An 18,244-nucleotide genomic window follows, 5' to 3' on the forward strand; every position below is an offset into this window, starting at 1 on the left:
TAGGAAATCACTGTTTACTAGTTTCCAAGGTTGAACACTTCTTGATTTCAGGCCAAAATTACATGTTTATATTTTAAATGGATGAAACCTAGTCATTAAAGAGTCATAATAGAGCATCTGAGGACCATTTTATATGTCAGGCTGTGAGAGAAGGGCATAGTTACCTTAAGAGCTAAATGTTACTTCAGTTTTACTACAGTCATTAGATTTTGGATGACCATATATTTTAATTCAGGTATACAAAAGTCATGTGCTAAAATATAATAGGGTTTGCAAAGTACAATGTTTGATAAAGGAATGTTTCTACAAAGGGATGCTGGACTAATTGTAAAATACCAGTAATATATTGCCAGAATGAAGATCATAAGATATTCACTTAACCTATGTAAAATCTATACATTAGATTTTCTGCTGCTAATACCTTTTCTTGGCCATTTTTATAATTACGTACTATGGTTCATGTCTCACAAACTAGAAAACAGAAACTAAAGATCATCATTTAAAACATTTCCTTTGGAAATAAAATTTCCTTTGGACTAATGTTCATATAATGCAGGCATCTCCAACATTCCTAACTTCCAGTAACATGGACACTGAAAATTCATGATTCAAGAAAGGGTAAATAAAAGGGCTTACACTGGGGGCTACTAATGAAAACCCAAACATGGAAATCTAACTGCTCAAAGTATAACTGGCTTATGGTAATCTCACATATTAAGCATTCACAGCTCTTTTCCATATATTCATTAGAAATATGACTGCCCATTTCCAGGGACTCTTTAGGCAACATATTTGTCAATAAAATTAGGAAAATATTTTAAAATCCTATACTTAACATTATCAAGTATGAAAACTATCCTGTTAAAAATATTAATATTCTTATGGGAATATGTTAAAATTACAATTTATAGAAGATTAATAGAAGAAAAGAATTATGCCTAAATGGGTACAGTTCTTCCTATAAAGCTGATTAACATGATGCTCCACAAATTTACAAAATTTCAGATTTGGAAAACTGTGCTGCATAGTCTACACAGTTATATTTTGCTGTTCTTTTGGAATCCTCCTGAGGCAAAATCAGTGTTCTCCATAAGATAATTTGTCACAGGGAAACCACAGAGGAATACTAGAGTTTCTGAATAGCATTATCTTTTAATTTGCACTACTTTAAGGTGATAGGACATATCCAAGACACAAGGTAAATAAAATGAGAAGTGTATGAATTCTCTGTACTTTGAGCTCTTCATAGGAAAAGTGTTTTATAAATTCAAGTTGATGTTTTGGGAAGCAAAGGAAACAAATAAATCTCAGGACGCACCCCTCTCCAAAAATCCTAATTTTTAAGATAGTTCCTAATATATGATAGGATATGTCATTAAATTATTCAAATTCACATAGAATTACAGTACTTTGGAGAAGTACAAAGAAATCGTTTTTAAAAATACAGGTATATAAATTAATGAAACTGGTATTTAAAAGATTTAATACAAGGAAAAGTATTATATAGTGGTACCAATTCTTAATACAAATTAAGCATAGTTTATATAATTTCAAAAGTTATTCACATTATTGCTCGATACCACAGTTGTATGGAACATGTTGTATACACACACAAAATTTGTATAATTTCAAGGTTTATAAAAACAAAAATTTACACATAGGCCATTCAGAAATTTAGAAAGTTTTAAAATGCATGGAGATATGTACAACCAAAAGGAGCAGAAAAAAAAAATGTATGCCTGTACATATTTTAAAGAAACAAAATGATCTGACTCAAACTTGTGTATCATACTCTTAATCAGAAAAGTATACATAACTGGACTGAAAGCAAACTAGTGGATTAAAACAGTACTAGATATGCCCTCCATTTCTTAGGAATAATCTGTTTTAAATATCAATGGGATATTAAACACCAGTTTAATTCTATAATGTTTTCTTTCGAAAACTTTTCAGAAACATACGCATTCTACAATTGCTGTTAGATTGAGAGATAGTTCCCTTAGAAATTTTTTAAAGGAGTATTTCTAGTATTCCTACACTTTTGTACATAAGATTTGATAAAACAATAAAAAATAACCCAAATAAGGCCATTAAATTAATACCTTGATCAAAAATATACAGATTGCAATGCTACTATGTTTTGTGATCCTGAGCTCTAGTAAACATTAGATGCATGCATACCATTCACTGATTTGTCTATTCTAATGAAAATAATTTAATCCTGCCTTACGACTTTTGTAGACGGAAATACTTTCAAAATATTTGACAGGTCTTTATAATGTTACAGATATTTCTGCTGTAAACATAGCATTAGGAATTGTATGAGAAGGAATATGTTATGGTTCAAAAAGCTATGAAAGAAAACACTATTTTAAAATAATGACAATAAATTTAAAAAGCAAGAGAAATACTACAGAGTGTGCTTGCTAGAATAATAGATAAGTAGGGCCTTACAAAGGTCTTTTTCTATATTAAGGAATTAATAAATAAAGGACTGTGTATACCTTGGTGGTAAAATAAAAAAGCTGGCCACTTTTTATGCTAAGTTCAAATGTATTTTTCTTTTGATAATACAAAAAAGTAATCCTTGAAAATCAGAATACATAACAGAAAAGAGCACAATAACTTAAGTATTAAACATCTGTATGAAATAACTGTTGCAAAGTTTGACAAAAATGCACACTTAGAACATGCGGTTATTTAAAAAAAAAAAAAAAAAACAGAAAAAAACACCACACGATTCTGTAGAACCAATGTTATGTCACCACCAGGAGAGCACCAAGCAAGGCACCATTGGAAAGACAACATACTTGGAAAGTCTCTATAAATAAAGTAAATGCTAATCTGGTCGAAAAATCGGTGTCTTTGGTAAAAATTCTATGAGGATGACCTGTAGAAGGAGAAAACAAGTTTTAAAAGGATTTCTTTAAAATTTTATCTTAAAAAACTTCATTTATATTCCCATCACTTAAAACAATTTTTATAGTGCCTCTGACAAAGAGCAGAATACATGCATTTACTGAGAGCTAACTACATACCAAATATTTCATACTATCTATTTAATCCTGACAATGAGGCAAGTATTATCATTACTCACTTTACAGATGAGAAACCTGATGATTTGAGAAGTACAACACCACAGATTATGGAGTTAGTATATGAACAAAAGACTGTCTTAACTCCAAAGCCTTGCCCTTTCTACTCCCTTATGGTGGCTGCAGCTGACCCTAATATTCAGCTCCACAGGCTTCTTCCCTTTTATTTACAGCCCAGTTCCATGGGTCTTTAGGTTCTAGAGCTGTTCTCATTTTACTGTACTGGGACATGTGATCTCTAGACAAACTGTTGGTTCTCTCTCTTAATTTTTTAAAAACATTCTTTTCTTTTTAAGTTAGCAGAATTAAAGGTTAGGCTAGCAAAATTAAAGGTTAAAATCTGTTCCAAAGGACTTTTTACTAGGAAACTAAATGGAAATCAATCAAAAAACAAAACACAGTTAACACAGAAAGACACAGGTTGACCAGAGCTAATTTTTATTCCAAACTTGGAACTGTCTTAAAATTATAATCAATTTTCCCCCTTGTTTCAACTCTGTACGGAATGGATGCTAAACAAAAAATTATTCAATTTAAACACTTTCCAGTTTGAGGAACTCCTCAGTCTTTTTAGAAACTGTCTTGATATGACCTCTATGTTTGGGTACTTTTCTACATTTAGTCATCTGAGCCACAAATCTTCATTTTCACTCTTTAGTTCTCCTGATTTTTGACCTGCCTCAATGAAGAAGGTATTTCTATACGTGGCTCCAATATACTCCTCCCCTAGCTGACTCATCATTTGGTGCCCCTGTGTTACTCTCCTGACCTATTATTTGCCTACAAAATGTTCACTAGCTTCCTACCCAGCTTCTTTATTTGAGCTAGAATCCTCTGTTTTTCAGTGTCCTCACCTATAAAATGAAAGGATTGGAGAGATGGCAAGATTTCTTTCTAGCTCTAAAATTTGATGACTAAATTATATTTTCCAGTCTATATTGCACAATGAATAGTAAAAGATATCTTTGACTATCTGAATTATTACTAGTTTTAAAAAGAATATATCCTACAAACTTTTTCCCTTCAGAAGCCATACACAGAAGTTAACCATTTGTCTCATTTCTTCTGCCATATCTGAATAAAAGAAAATTTGGTCTATTTCATAAATTTACTCCAATATTCAAAACATAGTCAAGGAGAAATATTTCCCTTTAGCTAACAAATGAAATTTCTGTAAATTAAAGAAAATTTGAAGTCATACAGATATACAGATTATTTCTATTTTAACTTTGCAAAACTATTTGTAGGGAGTTTTTAAAATTATGTTTTTCCTCCACTCAACTGTCATAAATACACATACACACACGCATACACACTCCAAGAAAACTGAAGAAAAATACATTTTAAAGTAATTTCTAAGTTTTTAAAAAACTACTCTTCTAGATATTTTCTATGATGGTAAGAAAATATAATGGCTTTAGTACAAAAGTTGTTTATCTAAAAATTAATGACAATTTAACAGAGCAATAAGAGCACATATTTTACAGAGCATATAAGTTCAGAATGTTTTGGAAGGTTATATTATTTTAATTAATACTGCTGCTGCTGCTGCTAAGTCGATTCAGTCATGTCCGACTCTGTGTGACCCCACAGACAGCAGCCCACCAGGCTCCCCCATCCCTGGGATTCTCTAGGCAAGAATACTGGAGTGGGTTGCCAATTAATTAATACTACAACATCATAAATATAAACATTAAAGAGAATGAGCATATTTTATGAATGATCTTACAGTTCTATCTGGAAATAATAGTATTGGGAATACTTTTATGCTTTGCTTTCCAAAGTAAATTTAGAAGTGTGCTAAATAAATAAATAAAAGCTTCTATTTTATTAATAAGCTGAGTGTTTGGGTTTATAAATATAGCAAATATTTTTTCACAAAATCCTTTAAATCACTTATATATCCATTTCTTCTCACAAAATACATAAACTCTCTCACCAGTGAGTTTTCATCTATGATGAAAATACAAGCCTAGTATTTTCATAGGTCAATCTCAAAACAAGTTATTCGAATGTGCTTTTATTATTATACAAAAGTATCAAGTGCCTTTTTACCATCATAAATTAACATGTTTGATATAATAGATAATGATAAAGTCTACATTATTTAGTTCACTGAATAGAGCTATTCTATGAAAAAAGAGACATTTTAAAGACATCTTTTATGTTCACGGCTAGAAATGGGATTTGATTGTGTGATAATGAAAGAAGGAGAAAATGCTACAGAGAAAAATGATTTTATGATAATTTCCAACTATTTCCAGTATCCAGGCACTGTTTTCATTAATCTTTTATACATACATACACACACACACACATGCTACCTATGATGGCTATTCTGTGTCAAAGAATAGACAAAATTTGTCAGAAATGATGTGCTAGATACTCAACCCCGTGCTCAGTTCTTCTTCTTTTCATATATTAATCTTTTCATACTTAACACAAAACATCCAGGCTCAAGGGAGAATAAAAATTCACACTTTTTCTATAGTATTCTGAACTTTTCAAACTGAGAAAAAATTTTCAAGTAAAGCAAGTAGCTGGTAAATTAAATCCCATTCTAAGCTCTAAAACTGACTGTATACACATACCCATTAGATATCTTTTAAAGAATAAATACTGGGTGAGCAACATCTTATCTCCTGTTTACTTTTAAGATACTTTTTACAGAATAATATCCCAACAACACTTTGAAAGATTCTTTAAAGGCCACTGAGGTATGGGCAGTTAAAATCTATAAAGGCTAAAGGTTTCTTAAGCTCCAGTGGCTTGGCTGAAAGGTTTTCTTCCATACTTGGAAACCTGATTAGCATTATATAAAAAAGCCATATCTGACTTGCTGCGTAACCAAAGTTGTGGTTATTCTTTATACAGCATCTAAAATTTCACACTCCATCAACACATGTTCAGCCTATTTTATCTTGGCAATTAATTTATTATTTTTCAGAACACAGTGAAGCCTTGTTTTCAAGTCATTCATAACTTTATAAATCAGTCTTGCACATGAAACCATGCATCTGTGAACCGTAAAAAATCCTTGCACTCAGGAGATTAAGCTTCTGACACCTTTGCTGATTAATAATCATGGAAAGAATAAGATCAGAAGCAAAATAAATGATCATTTAATAGAGAAACTCACAAAACAGCCCTTTAACTTACATATTCCATCATGTTATTCGTTTCACATTTCCTTTTGCTCAGTCTCCAGTGCAAGCACAGCTAGACAAGTAGGAGAGTAAAAGAAGAAAAATGAGCTCTATTTTATTGCAGCACACAGACTAACCCATTTGTCCATCTTTCATATTTTTAGTTCAACAAAAGCATCTGTTTCCATACTGTGCAGTTCAGACCTCAACAGTACGAAGCTGCTCCCCGTGGTACTCACCTTGTGGTATAACCTATTGTTTTCCCATTCTAATAACTTCTCAATCGATCTTCGTGTCTAGAAGACAAATGAGAAAAAAGTTTACTCCTGACTGGTTTTAGAAAAACGTGGTTTTGCAGCTGTTTTTTGTGTGAAAAGGAAAGAGATATAAGACAGTGAATGAGTATAGAGTGGTCTATAACACTAGCAACATTCTAGCACTAAATAGTAGCCTGAACAGAAATAGGACTCTGTTTTGATAAAGATATGGTTTGGGGCATTGTATTTTTTAACTGTTTCATACTTACTAGTCTCTGATTTATTTAAGTCTAAAAAGCTAATGTTATCCACTAAAAAATACAAATTTAAATCCCCATTTCTTTCAAAAATATTTCCGTAATATTTAGTAGTAATAAGAATACCTTAATACATATTTTAAAACAAAGCTATTTATACATTAACAAAATGAAAAGGGTCTTTAGTCTAAATTTAAAAAGGAAATGATTAAAAGTTAATAAAAAATATCAATCTATATCAAATCAAACTAATTTTTATATCATACTTAAAAATAATGTCCAAATTTTAAAACTAAGCTTATTTATTATTTCACAAAGATTTTCACAGGCAAAACTGCATTTAATCCAATCATTTTTGTTGGTTTTCAAATAAAATTGGTTTCATTTGAAAATCAAACTTTATTCAATACTACTGTTAAAGGTATCAACTAAGAAATTTATACAGAAGGTCACTTGATTTTTGCAGTGTACACTATGCAGCATGAAATGTTTCTTGCTTGGGGAGGAATAAACAGGAGGATAATTCATGGTGCCAGGTGTTAGGATGAGACTGACACAGCTGCAGGTGCAAACAGGACAGTGTTGCCACAAGAAGCAAATGCAACTTGCTGCAGCTGCAGCTTCCTTGCAAGGAAAGGAAAAAAGCATCCAGCTCCATTAATGTGGCACAACTAAGTAAGTACTAATCATCAAATATGAAAATGTGACTATCAAGCAAGGATGAGTGAGGTGAAAAATTGTTATGACCAAGCTGATTTTGAATACTCTAATGTTACATAATAAAATGTTTAATATCTATTTAAGGTATCTACTGTAATCTAGTTACCATATTACCTTCTAGCATGTGGAACATGCTAAATACACACCACAGACACAGAGGTGCCAATTATAATTCGTAACTACCACTTACTGCCTTACATTTTCCAAGCTTATGTCAAAAAAATCAGAAACTCAACTAACTCCCTGGGTAATAATATGCCAATGACTAATTTATTACATTACTTTTTTGAACAGTTTTTTTGGCAAGAATTTTAAAGGAAAAAAGTGCCCTTGTTAACAATGATCAGCAGACCTCACTTGTTTCTTTGTAAAGATAGCCTTTTAGAGGCAGCTCTCCTTTTAAATGAAAATAGGGCAGCAGTTATGGTCACACTTTTTGTTAATTTAGTTGCCAGTCAGCCCCAAATCAAAAGAAAATAAGGCTGCAGAGTGTAATTAACATTCAGTTCAGTCGTTTTGTCCCTTGTCTAGCCCCCAAGCTTTGTTAAAATTGCCATCTGAATGCTGAAGGCTGTAGGGAAATCGATTTGATTCTAATCGCACCATGAAAAGAACATGATCTAACTGCTTTCAGCCCTCCGTAAATCTGTACTAGGTCTTTAGCACAATGCAACTTCCAATTTAAAAAGCACTGAATGTCTCGTCAATGACTTTGTGAAGAAAAAAGAACAAGGAGCAGACATAAAAATTCCAATAGTTGTTTAAGCATTAAAGTTCATTTGCATCACAGCAAACCTGAAAAGGGCTGACCTCTCAAACCGCCTCTCAGGTCTATGAAGTTGTAGCCTTGACAAGCTCACATTGACAGAGCTCATTGACTCTGAAAGGCTACTCTATCAATGGTGAAAAATGGCAATAGGTTCTACTCTGAGCAGGCATCTGCCTGCCCACCCGCTGCTAAACCAATGGCAAAACCGATTCAAAACCTGAATCTACCTTGTAATCTTCCTTTCTAGGACCTTTTAATAATAGATTAAGATTACTATACAATTTGAGGTTTTACTTTTGCTGATGTTTAAAAAGGGGGCAGGAGGTATGAAAGAAGTAGGGTGAGGAGAACAAGCTTTCAAGTCTGTTGTTTCATATTAATATATAAAAATTAAAAGTTTAACATTACATTCTGCAAATACGCATTACACACAGAAAAAAAGTGTAGTTTCCGCAATCATTCATCACAAATTTAAACCCATACTATAACAAGAACAAACATTATGAATGGATCTCATGGTGTATATGATACATACACACAAACACACGTCAATTTAGAAACTTAAAATAAGTTACTTTAAATAACTCAAATCAACTACCCATATATGAATAAAAGACAAGTACAAAGCATGAACCTTAAATTCCAAAATATTTATGTAGAAATGCCAAATTTATCCTTTGCTTCTAATTGGAAGTTTAATGACAGGATTTGATATAATAATTGTATCTTACAATATTTAAGAATTCTAAATCAAACAGTGGTATGCCATATTCCAACTAAGCATCTAAACATAAAATATTTTTATACACTTGACAGTCTGGAGTAATAGCTGTGAATTTGCAGCATTTAATCTTGCTATTGATATAAGACTTCTTTCCTGCTTGACAGGTGGAAAAAAAAAAGCACATGCACGTGCAGCTTAATTAATCACTGCACTTGACATCTCAGTGATTTACAGTGAGGAGCAGGTGAGAATATACAAAACCAGAAAGGAACTCTTGATCTGAGTGGAACATTTCTAGAACACTAAGGTGACAAGTATATAGACTGTAACAGTCATTAAAAAAAAAAAAGAAACTGTGCCACAAATTATTTGCTAGTAACAACAAAAGCTCAAATTAAATGGGGGGGAAAATGCTTTAACTACTGAGAATGTTTAATACTTTGCAATTATTTTCAGTTAACAAAATCAAAATATATTTTCACGATTAAATACAACAACAATTTGGCAGATATTTTAAAAAATGACACCAGCATTTATAAAAATCTATTTAAAAGCCTTTAAACATGAAAAGAAAGTACCTTATTACTGCAGTACTCTAGAAATAAAAGTTAAGAGTTTATGTCCACAGGGTTGTCAGATAGCTATTTATAACAAAACATAAGATTAAACACGGCCAAACTCTATAATTATTACTGGACAAACAAACTTAACCATATAAAAACCTGTCCTTGATTTTTTAAAGTATTTCTATCGATCACCAAATCTACATAAATTAAAGGAAACTAATAGGCCTCAGAAAAAAACAGTATGTATAGGGTCTATCAACAGGAAATACTTAAAAAAAAGTCATCTTTCAGTGTTCTAGGCCAGTGGATCTAAAAATAATCAATTTTCTTAAAAGAATTTGGTGCTTGTGAAAAGCACCAGACTGATAGTCATGGGAACTAAAAATCTTCTATTTAACTGAAAGAACAGGGGAAAGGGCAGTGCAGGCTTCAGTGCAAGCTTCCCTACAGTGGGCCTTAATCCTTTTCAGTGCTCACACCCTGGAGGCTAGAGGACAGGTTAGCAGTTCTTAACCAATGAATCCTCAGTTCTTCTGCAAAAGATGATCAACAAGAAATCTAATTTTATCGTGGGTTTTTACCCTTAGTTAAAAGGACCAAGACCACCAATCCACACCATGTAATCAAAACAAGGTTTTTATGAAAATAACATCATGTCAACTAACTTGGTTGGAAAAAGGACCGCTCTAAGCATTTGGACTCTGAACCCCCTCTCTCTTAACAGAGCTCACTTTACTTTTTTGTCACACATTTCCTCATTTCAACACTTTGCTAGCTGTATTTTTCTCACTGGTGAACTAATTCTAATATAACCATTCTGCAAAGTTAATGTAAAAAATAACAGAAACTAAAAAAACATCATTTCAATTATAAATGGACTTATTAAATAGACTTAACTTGAATAACAAGTAATAATAATAGAAGGATAGAAAATTTGGCTTCTATTTGGTTCCTTTCAAATTTTTGGTAGAATTGTGGAAGTAAGTCAACCAGGAAAATGCAAAAGAGGTAAACAGCCTGGATAGTTTACAAAAATGCTAATTAAATAACAACCGAACAACAATTAATATTAGGTTGATAAATCCCTATCAATTTCCAAAGAAGCATCTAAAGTAAGCTTACAACAGAAAAATACATATGAAACACCCAGATACAGTAAGCTACTGCAACTGAAAATTAGGATTTTCTGAAAATTCAAATTTGATTTACTATGAGAAGAGACATTTTTTGTAATTTTTCTAAATATCATACTAATGAATATGTTATTATTCCTCATAAATGAATTATGCACTATTAGATATAAATAAGTCTTGCAGGACAGCAAATCATTTAGAAAGTTTTCCCTGTATTACTTCTCTACTTTGTTACCACTGTTACCATTCTTATTTAACAGTATATTCATTACCAATGATTCACTGACTCAGTCCTTTGAAAAAATTTTTTTTCAAAGAAGTGGTTTTCTAGAACTTGCTGATAAAATCAACAGAAACCTCATGGATTTTTAAGTACTTAAAACCAAAGGAAAAATGTTAAATGTGGAAGCTGTAACAAAATTTCTCTGAATTTTCCCCAAAGAAAGAGCATTCTTATCAGTCTTCAGAATATAAGATGCTAAAATATTTAACAAAATGTATGAGTAGCTCACTAATAACTATTTATAAAAGTTCAACTATTTAAACTTAAAATTAAAGCTTTTTGAATAGGATTTATTCATATCACAGAGCTCAGAGTGCAATTTCAAATGTTCAATTTCTTATTTAAAACAAATTTTAAACTCCTAAGTTTATAATGCATTAATTAAGCTTTAACTAGAATAATGCTTTGAATGTATTCATAATTTTTTAAAATTTTAAGTATTTTTCAAACAAGAACTATACTTATCTTTTGACATCTGTGCAAATTCAAATCATTAAAATAAATGAAACAAAAATGTTATTAGTTATAAGTCATTAGAAAGCAAACATGCAAAATTTTAAATGAATTATTTTAACTTAAGAGAAAATTACTTGATTTATCTGTCTTGGATTAATATAAATTTTATATTGCAATAATACACAGAAAATTAAATGGCATATCTCAGTATTATAATACATGAAAAATCTAGATCACCAAAAGACAAACTAGAATGTGATTAAATTCCTCAAAAAATTCCCTTCCTGTACTTAAATGCCCCTTTAAAAAATTTTATGTGAGGAGGTACTCCCTGGTGGTCCAGTAAGACTTCACCTTCCAATCCAAGTGTTGTGGGTTCAATCCCTGGCCAAGGAGCTAGTACCCCACATGCCTCTCAGCTAGAAAACCAAAACATAAACAATATTGTAAAAAAATTCAATAAAGACTTGAAATATAGTTCAAAAAAATGTATGTGAATATTCAGACTTAAAGAAAGAACTATGGCTGGGGGAGGGGGAGTAAGGATGGAGGAAGGAATAGTTAGGGAGTTTAGGGTTGACATATACACACTGCTATATTAAAAATGGACAACCAACAAGGATCTACTGTATAGCACATGGAATTCTGTTTAATGTTATGTGGTAGCCTATACGGGAGGGGAGGGAGTTTTGGGGAGAACAGATACATGGTTTTATATATATATACATAAATAAATAAATAAATAAATATATATATATATATATATATGGCTGAGTCCTTTTGCTGTTCACCTGAAACTATCATAACATTGTTAACGGGCTATACCCCAATACAAAATTAAAAGTTTTAAAAACCATAATAAATAAAAAGCATGGTATGTAAAGAGGAAAAAACTTTATGTGAATATTAACTTTTATGTAATCTAGATAAGCTAAATATCCACCAAAGTATATTCAAAAAAATAGTTTCATACTGTTTGTTAAAAATACTATTTTCAGATGAAGATAAGCTAAACAACTGTAAATATTTTGTATATCAAAAATTCCCTTTAACTTAGTACTGAGCAGTGACCTACAAATACTAATTTTAAGCACAATTTAATCAAGAGTTTATGACTAGGCTAGTGGTTCTTGACTTCTTAAGGTTACCCTGACTGCTTTGGGATTTGATGAAAAAGGCATTTATGCACCAATATATAAAAATTTTGCACACAATTTTAAGGGGTTATCCACAAGTCTGATAACTTTTCTGAAAATACTGATAACATCTCAGAAAACTGAGTTTCAAATGACAGAAGAAAATTAGAAAAATTGTTCATAAGACAAATGAATTTCACTAAGCTAATATATATATAGCTTGCATATATAATATATATATATATAATATGACTATATAATAGTCAAACATATTACTATCGGAGATTTTAAAAACCTGTATGACTTCACAAGGAAGAATTACTTCACAACAGGCGGGGGGGAAAATACTGCTGATTGATTATAATGACAATTGGAGAAACAAAGGAATAAGGAATCATATCTGTTGATCCTCACTTTGGATCTGACCCCATGTTAACTGTTTTCCCTGTTATCTCAATCAATCTTCACAATAAACCTAGAAGGCAGCTTGTATAACTTTTATTTTACATATGAAAACTGTCTTAGTGGGGTTAAGAAACTTAAAGCCACACTAGGAAATGGTGGAATGGGGATTTGAAACAGGATTTCAATAATATGCTCTCTCCATTATTCAATGAAGCTACAAATTTGTAAAGAATTTGTAATTTGTTGGATAACACCTCAATGACATGTAAAGTATTTTAAACCACTAACTCAGCTATTGGCCTTGAACAGCCAACTTAATCTAAAACTAAAATTTTCTCCAGCTGAGGTCTAGGAAATACTCATTCTACTCTATTCTTAAGCCTCAATGAGATTTATCCAAAATGTATTTTGTTTTTGTTTATAACTTGCTTTGTGCAACTAAACATGAACTGAGGTATGTCATTATTTTATAGATTAAGTACAAAGATTTACAAAAGTTAATGGTTTGCCCAAGGTCACATACCAATAAGGGTAATGATAGGATTCAAACTCAGATTTCCAAACCGACCATGCTTTCTACCTGGGATCAGCAAGCATTAACTACTTTCACTTGCATCTAAATTAAGCGAAATCAATTTTAAATCCTTCCATTCAAGGCACTAACATAAAATGAAAACAGTGTCCTTAAAATATGATTTAATTCCAAATATGAAGAAATTTCAAACAACATGTTAAAAAGCAAGATAATAATAATAATCACACTGTTCTTTCCCTCCCAATATGCAAAGAACAGCACAATTCTTCATGTAAAGTCAAGGTAACTAGAGACTTCTATTTCTGGGTAGGATGTGAACACTCAAGCCAACACTTCCACCACAAACTGAAATGGATACATTGAAGTAATAACAAAAACTAAAAAACCACACATTATTTTTAAAACATCAGAACATTCTGGGAAGCAACAAGGCCTGGATAAAATAAAACCCAGAGAAGAAAAGCACCCTGTCTAAATCATTTGATGATTATGTACCAACCATTTTCTTTCTTTGTTGATTAGAGAAATCAGCAGAAGACTAGGTTTGGCACAACCAGCGGCACTCTTACTAAGGAAAGAGGAAATCAAGAGAGCTTTGACAGATTGCACACGCTGGCTCAGTGGACTAGAAATTAGATGTACCCTAAAATGCAAAGCCAGTTTTCCCAAGAGACATTACTGACTTCTGGGGTAGCATAGAAGGGTGGGGGACCAAGACAAACAGGCAGAAAAAGATTACTCATAGTCTCTCAGTACTTAGGAGACAAAATTCTGCTAGATGGAGGAGGATCTGCCATAAACTCGAAATTGGTATGCTCCTCAAAATACTTGAACATGCATAAAATCTAAACTCAAAATATCCAAAGGATACATACAACTTTCTGAGGAAAGGAGGCAAAGACCTGCTAGGCCTCAATCAAAAGTCTAGAAGGGCCATAACCAAGAAACAGAAAACTAGGTATTGATGATAAATCACTTACCAGTCCAACCTAGCTCAGTCTCTGATTAGATCAAAGTGATGAATCATTTTTCCTCATCCTATCTGTCTGAATTGATGCTTTTGAACTGTGGTGTTGGAGAAGACTTTTGAGAGACCCTTGGAATGCAAGATCAAATCAGTCATTCCTAAAGGAAATCAGTCCTGAATATTCATTGGAAGGACTGATGCTGAAGCTGAAACTACAATACCTTGGCCACCTGATGTGAAGGACTGACTCATCAGAAAAGACCCTGATGCTAGGAAAGATTGAAGGTAGGAGGAGAAGGTGACGACAGAGGATGAGATAGTTGGATGGCATCAGTGACTCAATACAGATGAGTTTGAGCAAGTTCTGGGGGTTAGTGATGGACAGGGAAGCCTGGTGTGCTGCAGTACATGGGGTCGCAAAGAGTCAGCACGACTGAGTGACTGAACTGAATTGATCTGCTTGAAAGAGGATAGATGGGACCCTTGGTTTTGAAGATTTCTTCTGGAAGTTCTACTTCACTCTATTTATGATATCTAACATAAAATTAAAAACTTTAAGAGCCAGGAAAATATGACCAATAATCCAAAGAAAAAACCCACAGAAACAAATCCAGAGATAATCAAAGTACTGGTGTTAGTTGACAGGAATTTAAATTAACTGTGATTAGTATGTTCAATTATAGTGGGAAATGGACAAAATGGGTGAAAAAATGAAGAATTTCAAAAGAGGACTACACTATAAAAACATCAAATGTACCCTGTAGAACTGAAAAATCGTGTCTGAAATTAAGAACCCATTGCGTAGGGTAAGAACAGACTGGACGCTGAGGAAGATGAACAAAGCTTTCTACAAATCACATCAATACTATGTCCTAAATATTCAGAAAGAACTGAATGTCGGTCAGCTCTCAGCAAAACACATTTTAAAGAAGTCTAACACTACTGATCGACTTCCCTTTCACTTTTCACTTTCATGCATCGGAGAAGGAAATGGCAACCCACTCCAGTGTTCTTTCTTCCCTGGAGAATCCCAGGGACGGGGGAGCCTGGTGGGCTGCCGTCTATGGGGTCACACAGAGTCGGACACGACTGAAGTGATTTAGCAGCAGCAGCAGCACATCTTTAAAGTCCCAGTACCATCTCTGTACATTTAAGATTCAAAGTTTGCTTTTCTGGCATTACCCTCCTTTATAATGAGAAATTACTAACAGGTTTTTACTGTTTAGTCGCTGAATTGTGTCCGGCCCTTTTGCAACCCCATGAACTGTAGCCCATCTGGCTCTTCTTCCATGGGATTTCCCAGGCAAGAATACTGGAGTGGGTTGCCATTTCCTTCTTCTCCAGGGCATCTTCCCAACCTAGGGATTGAACGCACATCTCCTGCACTGGCAGGCAGATTCTTTACCACTGAGCCATCAGGGAAGCCTTAACAAGTTTTTTTAGTTGTTGTTCAGTTGTGTCCAACTCTTTGTGACCCCATGGACTGCAGCATGCCAGGCTTCTCTGTCCTCTACTATCTCCCAGAGTTTGCTCCAATTCATGTCCCCTGAGTTGGTAATGCTATCTAACCATCTCATCTCTGTTGCCCCCTTCTCCTTTTACCTTCAATCTTTCCCAGCATCAGGGTCTCCCTCCAACTAAAAACAAATAATCAGTGCCATTCACACTAATGGTAGTAATTTAGTTTATGTAAGAATGTTTAGTTTATGTGAGAAGTTTCAAGCCTAAAATATTTTTTAAAATGAAACAGCAATAAATATATTCTTCTGGTCATAAAATTTTTACATGAGATCCCTTTCCCACAGCAACTGAAGTAAGATTTGAAAGAGGTTAAACCTATTTATTTATCATGATAATAAGGGAGGAATTAAAGCAAAAAACTGCGAACGGAAAATCTAGCATTAGAATCAGAAAACCCAACTCTACTACCTTCAGTGAGAGTTCCTGTCCCTCCTACAATGCATTAACTCACTACATGACATTCTCAATCTAAGAGCGAATATACAAGTTTTAAGAAAGGGTATAATACTAGAAACAATAAAAACTTCATCAGAAATAGTATGTACTTATTTATTAGGGAGCGAGAACCTGATAATTTTTCAAATATAGGGATACCGATTTTTTGTTTTTATAGAAGTAAAACAGAAGCAAAAGCAATGTATCAACTCTCATTTGTCCAACTGGAACTTAGTATAAAATCTGATTAAAATATACTGTTTTCTTGCATCTTTCTTTTATGGCCTCCTTCCGTTACTGTGAGTTTGTATTTTCAAGAAATACAAATTTGTTTAACTATTAGGGAAAAAAATAACGGGAAAGTTAAATCTGCCAAAAAACTGAAGTATTGCAAAAGCTGATATTAAATGCTTGAACATTACTACCATTTATAAATAAACTGGATAAACTTAGGTAAATTATTATACAACACTCTATGGACCTGAATTTCCCATCATGTGAAATAATGATCTTTTAAGTTCCTTTAAAACCTCTAAAATAGCCCTGGCTTCTCCATTAAAACTGAACTATAATAAAGCATAAAAAATAACTGATTTTGTATCCTTATCAAAGAGTGAAAAAAAAAGTATGAGACCTGGAGCTTTAAGCCTAGGGTTCTAACTATGGCCTAACTTTGTAGACAGTGGGATCTCAGTTTGATCTGAGCTTCAGTTTGCTCATCCTTATAATAATATGAATGTCTACTCTTGGAATTTGGGGAAGACTGAATGACACAGTACAAGTAACTGATTAACTCAATCTCTGGTGTACAGTGAACATTCAATAATTAGTTATTAGATGTTACCACGATATTTACCATATAGGATTATTGTAAAGATTAAAAGAGAACATACGGGTTTTGAATATATATGTGTATCAGAATATTGTATCAATGCTGTATACCTTAAACTTACATAGTGTTATGTGTCAATTGTGTGTGCATGTGTATGTGTGCTAAGCCGTTTCAACTGTGTCGACTCCTTGCAACCCTATGAATTGTAGCCCACCAGGCTCCTCTGTCTATGGGATTCTCCAGGCAAGAACACTAGAGTGAGTGGGTTGCCACACCCTCCTTCAGGGGATCTTCCCAACCCAGGATCGAACCCACATCTCCTATGCCTCGTGTGTTGCAGGTGGATTCTTTACAGCTGAGCCACTGGGGAGATAAAGCTGGGAGGGGGGGGAATGCATGGGGTAGATCTTATGTTAAATGTTCTCACCACACCTATACATACAAAGAAAGGGGGAGGAAAGGAGTGAATTACTAGAGGATGGTTAGGTTTACAGCATCGTTTATAATGATGGTATCACAGGTGCATACTTATTTTGAACATATGAATACCCTAATAATTATGTTGTATTTATAGAAATAAATTGGATGGCATTCTTTTTTTTTAAAAGTTAGCACTGATTTTCCTAAACCTTCAGTCTATAATAATGTCATAAGAATACATTTAGTTTACCATCTCTTATTTACCAGAAACTTCTCAAGATCCCCTCCTTCTCTAAAATTTTGTTATGATGCTTTTTAAGTTTGTTTTGCTTTTGTTATCTGCAACATGTTAGAATCATCTTCTTCATCTAAATGTTCACTGCAATTATCATCTTATGATTCAGAGTAAGTGAATACAATTGCTCAAATCCCAAACACAGAATAAATTAGAGTTCTAAAAGTTCTAGGTAACTTTTAATATTGGTGTTATAACTGAGTAAGTAAACTCCAAGTTCCTCACACACACAAATATTTGCAGCTTTCTGGTTATGATTCTCCCAGGCTCACTTTCTCTTGAATTTATTTAA

At 33.0% G+C, this 18,244-nt stretch overlaps 1 protein-coding gene across 2 annotated transcripts in view; it reads right to left on the minus strand.

Annotated features, from left to right (window-relative positions):
• Nucleotides 1-202: 202 nt before the first annotated feature.
• CHIC2 (cysteine rich hydrophobic domain 2) overlaps nt 203-18,244 on the minus strand; it is a 59,254-nt gene continuing 41,212 nt past the window's right edge. Inside the window, exons 4-6 of one of the 2 annotated variants that reach the window (XM_069594146.1) lie at nt 6,481-6,537; nt 6,255-6,314; nt 203-2,890 (exon numbers count right to left, since the gene is read on the minus strand). In XM_069594146.1, coding sequence (XP_069450247.1) covers nt 2,840-2,890; nt 6,255-6,314; nt 6,481-6,537 — 168 coding nt within the window. In that variant the 3' untranslated portion in view covers nt 203-2,839. The remainder of the gene's footprint in view (nt 2,891-6,254; nt 6,315-6,480; nt 6,538-18,244) is intronic. The other variant, XM_069594147.1, reaches the window with a different exon arrangement.

This window comes from Ovis canadensis, chromosome 6 (assembly GCF_042477335.2).
Source record: "Ovis canadensis isolate MfBH-ARS-UI-01 breed Bighorn chromosome 6, ARS-UI_OviCan_v2, whole genome shotgun sequence".
NCBI classification, from domain to species: Eukaryota; Metazoa; Chordata; class Mammalia; order Artiodactyla; family Bovidae; genus Ovis; species Ovis canadensis.